General features: G+C 57.5%; 1 protein-coding gene across 4 annotated transcripts in view; it reads left to right on the top strand.

Annotated features, from left to right (window-relative positions):
• Prosap (SH3 and multiple ankyrin repeat domains prosap) overlaps nt 1–7,515 on the top strand; it is a 152,733-nt gene that overhangs the window by 127,101 nt on the left and 18,117 nt on the right. For all 4 annotated transcript variants that reach the window (XM_017900879.1, XM_017900880.1, XM_017900881.1 and 1 more), the window contains one exon: nt 7,383–7,508. In XM_017900879.1, coding sequence (XP_017756368.1) covers nt 7,383–7,508 — 126 coding nt within the window. The remainder of the gene's footprint in view (nt 1–7,382; nt 7,509–7,515) is intronic.

Here is a 7,515-nt window from a genome sequence, read left to right as displayed (position 1 = left end):
GCGCTCCTCCGGTTAAAACAGACGAGAGGAGGGGCGAGGGGGCGAAAGACGAGGAGGACGGCACGGAAGAAGAGCTGGGAGGGCAGAAAAGCGCGGCGCGCCGGGACGAATGTGGAAACCGGAACCAGTCGCGGGGGATGGGCCCGACTCGGAGGGAAAAGTAAAACGGCGAATGGCCGCCCGCGGCCGTTTCCGAAGCCGGATTACCCTGGTGCCGCGGAAACCCATAATTCCTGTAATAAGGTCATTATCGTGTGACCCGGGACTGGACGCCGGGACCAAGGCACGAACACACAGCGGCGGCTCGCTTGCATAAATACAGATTTCCATTTATACCTCGCCGCGCTCGCGCCCCACGGTGTGCCCTGTGCGCGCGTACACGTGCACGCGAGTGTACGCGTATTATACGAACTCGCGGCTCATGCCTCGGACAGTGGCGTAACTTTGAATCCGGGTCACCTCGGCGAGGGTGCCCGACGATCTCCATTGTCGATCGCGACGATCGAGTATACGCAACTCGGGCTATAAAACCGGGAGTCTGCCTCGTGTCAACGACGTTTCTCGTTGGTGGTAATTTCTCAGTGTATCTGGATGGACGGTGGATCGTTGGAGGAATTATCGAGGAACGGTTCCAGGGTCCGGAAGCGAACGCGCGAAGATTCATCGGGTTTAACAGCCCGGTTCCCGGATCCTGTTCGACGACTCGCGATTTAAGTGCCAGGTATGCCACCCCGTGTCTCCGATTCGCGATTCGCCAGAGGTGGCTACGCCACTGCGAGCCGAACAGGACGGTGTATAAATGTCTAGATGCACACAGCCGCGAGAGCGTAGGTACACGCGAGAGGGGCCTGGCATACCATCGACTGTCCATAGCCACCTAAGCAGATTCTGTCCCCAAGGTACGAGCGGCGAGGATTCGTAGCGTTCAATTTGCATTCTAAAGTCCTGGCGATGCAGAGAAAGAAGAGTCTCCCTCGGCCTCTCGGCGCTAGCTCGCGCGCCGGTCACCACCGGATCTCTGCGCCGCCTTTCCACGCTGTCCGCTCCTTTCCATTTGTCCCTTTATTATTTATGCCAGCCCAGGGGTGAACGAGCCGCGCGCCGAACCTCTGGGACCGTCGCCTGGCCCTGCTCGCCCGTAAACTAAGGCGATTTAATAAACGCGGCCCGCTCGGGTTCGCTAGGGGATCGGTGGGGGATCGCGAGCGAGGAACCGCTAACTAGCACTTGCGTCCCTTGCGTCTATTTGGTCCCCGGCGGACGCTCCGTTGAACCTGAAGTTACGGAGCCGAGGATGGCAAAAGAAGCTCTACGGTGCTAAAGTATCGCAGAAAGGTAGAAAGGAAATCGGTTGTTAGGTCCGACTCGCTGAACGTTTGTTTGCTCAGAAGGCCGGTGCAAGGGTAATCGGGACTGGTCCTATCGAGGATAGGAACAAAGTAAAGGAACTGACTGTCTTTCCCGTCCACTCGTTCCACAAATTATCCGTCCGTAGAATGAATTACACCGATCGACCGTCATTTTCCGCGCAATTTGTAACCAGTTCTCGGACGGCCGATCGTGGTGGTTTTTCTGCCGCGTAAGAAATAGAAATGGCTAGGAAACAACGAGGCGGAAAGAGCCGTGCTCCTCTAATTTCGTTAATCCCTTCGAAATCCGTGGCTCGGATCGCGGAGGGTAGGGGTCGCGCGCCGGATTTGTGGCCGCGGACGTGACGTTATCCTGCCCGGTCGGTTACGTGCGTGCGATAGTAATAAAGCCGTCGAATTAGTTGCATCAGCGGATTCCTGAAAATCGACAGCGGCTATCGGTGCCTCGCCGTTTTGAATAAAACATGTCCCAGGCACATCGTGCCGTGACACGGTGACGCAATCCATGTCGCAATACACGAGGCTGCGTTCCGCGCCAAGACGCGATGCAGGATAATTTCCGAACTCGCTTTCGTCGCCGTCTCGTTCCCGATCCTTGGCACCGAATCGCTCGCGCCATCTTCTTCGCTCTCGGTGAGAACGGGACCAACGATGGCGAACAGTCTCGTCTAGGTCAGAGATCCACCGGCACGCGGAGAAGCGAAGACGAGCGACTCTATCGCGCCGATGTATTTCGTCGAGTTTGAGCTCGATTTTGGAACAGGCTAAGCCTCCCTAGGTATACATTTACGCGCGGCTGACACGCGCGATAAGTAAATATTAACAGAGGACGGTTCCTGATAAATATTTGACCGAGAATAACTGGTACGCGTAATTCGGGGAATAAATTATGAAGGAGAGGTGGACGAATTTATCCGGTAGGTCGATCGACGCGTTAGATCCGCCGTGTATCCGTGACAATCGATCGGGAAGTGGACGTTGCGAGGCATCGGAACAAGTAAATCCGAGCGAAGAACCGCTTGTGAAATATCATCGAGTCGGGAGACGCTTAACGATATTTATCGGAAACCCTTTCGTGGCGCTTCCGAACGACGTCGGCCAGATGTCCAAGTAGTTGTCGGTTAAACGACCGACGTGGGTTTTTTTTTTATTTTTCGGATGCGTCGGCAATTCGATTTCGTATTCCGCCCGTCCCTCCCTCGCTGCCCGCCGCGTACATCGAAGGTTTATGGCTCGTATTTCCTCTTTAACGCCGAGGTTGCTCCGACCGCGGGTGATTCCACTCGCCTTTGTGCTCTCTCCTCGTCCTCTTTCTCCCGATTCCCGCTCTGCCTCCCTCTCTCTTCCGTCCTCGCCGGACGTTCGTCCTCTCCGGTCTACCTCCGTTCGCCGGAGGACCGCTTCGTATCCTGTCCCTCGTCCAGGCGCAGACGACCGTCGCCCGTTACCTTCCGATTCGTAGGATTTCACGAATTCCTCCGTTTCGTAATCTCCCTCGCGTTGCGTCCATTACGCGGCCACGAATCCTTTCGTCAACGAATCCCGTCCGTCACGCGATTCATTCTTCCCTTAGAAGAGCACCCCGCTCGTCGAGGCTTCTACCGTTTCCCTGTTTGCGCTGTGCCCTCGACCATCGTCGCTGCTTTCTGGAACTTTCTGACAGACCAGGGTTCCCGAAAGGACGGCCAAATTGGCGTATTTGTTCTAGCAATTTGTAAGGTCTCGCGGTGCGCGATAATTAGACGCGCGGTGCGCGACGTGTCCGGATAAAAATACTCGAGGTCGACGATCCCGCCATCGCGGAGGAACCACGGGTCTGCGAAGTCTGTGTCGAGGACCGGGAGAAAAACGTCGGCGCGGAGAAAGAGGCCGGTGTTTGCTCTGGCCGATCGTCGAATCCGCGAGGCGCCGTCGACGACGCCGACGACGACGACGACGCCGACGACGAAGGTGGCAAAAACTCGTTTCGTGGTTCGTTGCGAAGGTTAAAACCGTAACGCTTCTATCTGGGTTGTTCCCGTGTGCTGTGCTCGCCGCGGACGCACACGAGCTGGCCGAGCTTAACATCGGCAAGGCCCCTTGCCAGACCGCAATTACATCCCATAAAGCACGATTGAGACACGGTTCGACCATTATTCTCCCATACAGGGCCGTACAAAAGGGTCTTGCCGTTTAACGCGCCCCCATACGAGCTCCTTGCTTTCGGAATTTATATACGTACACGCGTGCGTACACGCATGCCTCTGCTCCCTCCGACTGTCGGACGAAAGCAAGGAAAATTGTTCGAGACCTCGCCGTCCAGGCGTCCAGAATCGGCCGCTGTTTCCTCCGTAATTGCGGACGACATCGTCGTTGTTCTTGGCTCCGATAGCCCGAGGGTGGTCGACCGTCGGTTCACCTCCTCGAGAAAATCTCCTCCGATGTTCCCTCTGCTCTCCTCTCTCCTCTTCTTTCCTCGCTGTGCGCGCGAAAAATCCAAGGACACGAGCTGCAACGAGGCTCGCGGATGCAAATCGCGGCCGACAGTGCTCGCGTCCATTTCCCTAATCCCGAGTCGTGGCCGCGCGTTCATGCATTTATGCATTCTTCCGCCGGACTAGTCGACTAGTTCGGCCTCGCGTAATCGTCCCCTCGCCGAGGACGACCTGGAATCTCCTAATTCGATCGCGACCAGAGCCCCAGCTTTTCCCGAGGCACCCGAGGACGAGTAGACGCCTGGGTCCGACGCGACGAGACAGGGGTTGCGAACGCTCGGTGGCGCTAGTGTCGGGACGAGGAGGACGCGAAGAAGCGGAGGGAAAAAAGAAATAAAGGCGAACCTGGCGGGACCGACTTTCACTCCAAAGACGTAGGTTACGATCTTCTGGACGACGGTGCGTGTATTTGTTGATATTCGAGGGACAGAGAGGAAAAATTACGCAATCGGTTCATTGAGTAACCGCGCGAGATAAATGGCCGCCGCGTATTCTGCCCGGTCGCCGCGATCGCGCGAGCCTCTTGCCGGTCGATCGTGCCGGGCCCCGGAGGATGAGGTCGTTCCGAAGATAATATTGTCTTTCGACCGGTTCCTACGGTGTCTTTCTTTCCTCTTCTTTTTTTTTGCCCCCTCCTTTTTCTCTTGGTTTCTCGTTCTGGTCCGTGCCAGCTTTCCTGGTCGCGCTTAATCGACGAAACTCGAGGCACGTTTCGTCGTCGCGCGCGATTGTGCGGCTTCTTAAGACTTTACGAAGCAATTACCGCGCCGCTAATTAGAGTAGGAGCGCCGGCCTCGCAGGTCCGTCCCATTTTTGCCTACGAGAACAGCGCGATCCTCCTGCCGCGTAATTGCAATTTCGATTGCCGCGCACGATTTCGTTGCTCGCTGCACTCTGCCCGTTTTTGCGGCACCGGTAAACCTGCCGACGCGATACGGCAGGGATGGCGAGGTAAAGTGTGACCTGGGCGAGGGATGGGACGGACGCAGCGATTCGGGCGAGGGAGGATTTGGCGAGGGGAAAGGATCGATGGACAGATCGATCGTTCCAGCGATTACGCTTACGATCGGCTGACGATTCCGTTTCGACAGAGGTCTTCGGGATGGGACCTGGGAAATCTAGGCGCGACGTCGAATGTCCCGGGCAAGATCAACATTTGCCTTTCTTCCTGCTCGCGTCCGCTCGCTTCCGCGACGCGGAAAAAAGGCCACTCGTTCCGTTTCCTTCCTGCAGGTCTCCTTCGGGCAACATTCTTCTTTCTTCCGGGGTAAAAAGACGTCGCGCGTCCTCCTCGACGGCCCTCGCGCGGGTATCCGGCGTGTTTACACTGGCCCGACAATCGAGCACGAGTTCTCCTCGCTAACGAAGACCGAAAACTTAACGAACGTCCCCCTCCTCTCCGCAGCGGCCGGCAAAGCCGCTAACGATCGTCGCAGCAGCTCGGAGGAAACCCGCTAGGCATCGACGAGCCTTCGGTTATCGCGTGGAACCAGGTCGGCCTGGACGGTAATCCTGCGCGAAAATGGCACGCGTTGGCAAGCTGCCACGAGCCGGGGTGATATTCAACCGGATCGACGTCGTTAAATACCCGTCGATGAAACCGTCGCGCCATTTCCTCGAAGCGGTTTGCGACCCGTCACGGGCTTCCGTTGATGCTCCGAGTGTCGCCCGGCGCGTTAGCGAGAGAAGCCGTTCTCGGCGTATCGTCCACCGCCAACCAGCCAGTCCAGCCAGGCATCGAATCCGCGTTGGAACAGGCGTGCGAGCCGGCCGGACAAATTGAATTCGCGGATTACGTATGCCCGCGGGTACAAATTGGTAGGCCGGGGAAAAAGCGTGGGACGAAGCTAGGGACCAGCGATTCCACGGTTCCACGAAGGCTCTAGACGACTCGTCTCGCATCAGCCAGATCGCTCGCTTTGTCTCTCTGTGCCTCGGCCGTTTTTCTCCCTTTCGGTGGCTTTTTTCAGGGCTGATTCTCAGCCACACCCCCGTACATCAGAGACGTTTTAAACGGGGACCAGACACGCTCGCGCACCTCGGTACTTTGGTTCGAGGCCTTTAATTTGGCACGTGTTCCACTCTTGGCTATTGTTGCCATGATTGTTGGGTCTCTTTCCTCTCGCTCTGTCTGTGCCCGTCTTCCGCCCCTCCTCCTTCGCCGCTGGTTTTTGCGCTAAACGGCTCACGCTGGTAAATGCACCGCGTGTACGCCCGGTGTATACTCGGCACGCGTTCCGCTTCTTCGTGCCCGTTTTTCGCCCCGCGGCCGACTTTCCGTCCAAACGCAGCGTTTCCGACAACCCGAACGCGGCTCGCGTTCCGCACGCGAGTCCACTCCACCGCCCTAAGGGGTCCAGAGACGATCACGTTCCCGCGAGAATATCTCCGCTTCAAAGTCCATCTCGTCGCAGCTTCCGTCCAATCGAATCGAATCGAAACGGCAAACGCCTTCTGATTTAGCGTCGCGAATCCCTCGCGAGGAGACGTTCGTTTGACCCCAGTTGCCCCGTCGCATTTCTCCGGACGAGCAACGTCGAGACGATCGACCCGTTTTCGAAGCGAGCGAAACCGGGCCACTCATTTGCCTTAATAACGCTCGGCCGGTGGGGGTCGACTTTCGTTTTTCATCGCGACTGGTCTTTCGCGAATCGCGACCTCGCTCGCGAGTTTCGTTAACGGTTCCCAGCGTTTCTCGGCCGGTTCGTGGATCCCGCGGCGGGCGGTAAATCGGCGCGCGGAAACGCGGCGACGAGGATTCCGCGCGGAGCGCGAAATAACACGGTACGAAGGAGGTCTCGGTCCGCGGACGAGTCCCGCGAGGAGAACGTACGAGGCCTGTCGGCCGGCAAGATAAAGAGTGGCGCGTATACAAAGAAAACCTGCTGGCACGCAGCGCGTGAGGAAGAACGATGGCGAAATTCCCCGCGAACGGTCGGTAAATTCCAGGCTTTACTGCCTGTCGTCGGCGAAATCGAAGCATATTATTTCAGCGGAGCGCGCCGGATGATCCGAGGCCCGCGCGGGGCACGAGAAGGGCGGACATAGGGGGCCCGGAGAACGCCGAGTGCGTTTCGTGGCTTGGACGACGAGCGTCCGGAGAGGAATTCCCTGAAGGGAGGAGGAACGCGATCGACACGCGTGTCGCGGACGACGAGACGAGACGTCGACGTCGGAAAATGTTTCCCGTGGAATTCCTCTATCGTCGTGGTCGTCGGCGTTGTTATTCTCGAGGCTGCCGGGAACCGCGTCCCTCGGCAAAGATGGCGCCTCGCCACGTCGGGCCACGCGGTAGCGAAAGAACGTCGCGCGGAGACGAAACCGAGTAGAGATGAGAGCATTCTCGGCGAGTCGATCGATCCGAAAGCGGGGAACCTTTGCAACGAAGTGGTTTCGATTTGGTTCGAAGCGTTCACCCCACCCTGAGTCTCTACCCTTGTTGCATGAAAATAGTATGTGTTTAGTAGAACGGGGGTGGCGGGCCGCTCTGCCGGCGGGATGGGTTTTCGATTAATCGGGGCTCTATGGTGGTTTGCAGGAGCTGAAGGAAAGCTTCAATTACGGCTTGTTCTGCCCGCCCGTGAATGGAAAAGCCGGGAAATTCTTGGACGAGGAACGTCGCCTCGGCGATTATCCCTTCAATGGACCCGTCGGCTACTTGGAGGTAAGAC

This window comes from Eufriesea mexicana, unplaced genomic scaffold (assembly GCF_001483705.2).
Source record: "Eufriesea mexicana isolate 0111107269 unplaced genomic scaffold, ASM148370v2 scaffold1358, whole genome shotgun sequence".
Classification (NCBI taxonomy): Eukaryota; Metazoa; Arthropoda; class Insecta; order Hymenoptera; family Apidae; genus Eufriesea; species Eufriesea mexicana.
Note: the sequence above shows the minus strand (reverse complement) of the source record. Positions and strands in the feature narration are given on the sequence as shown.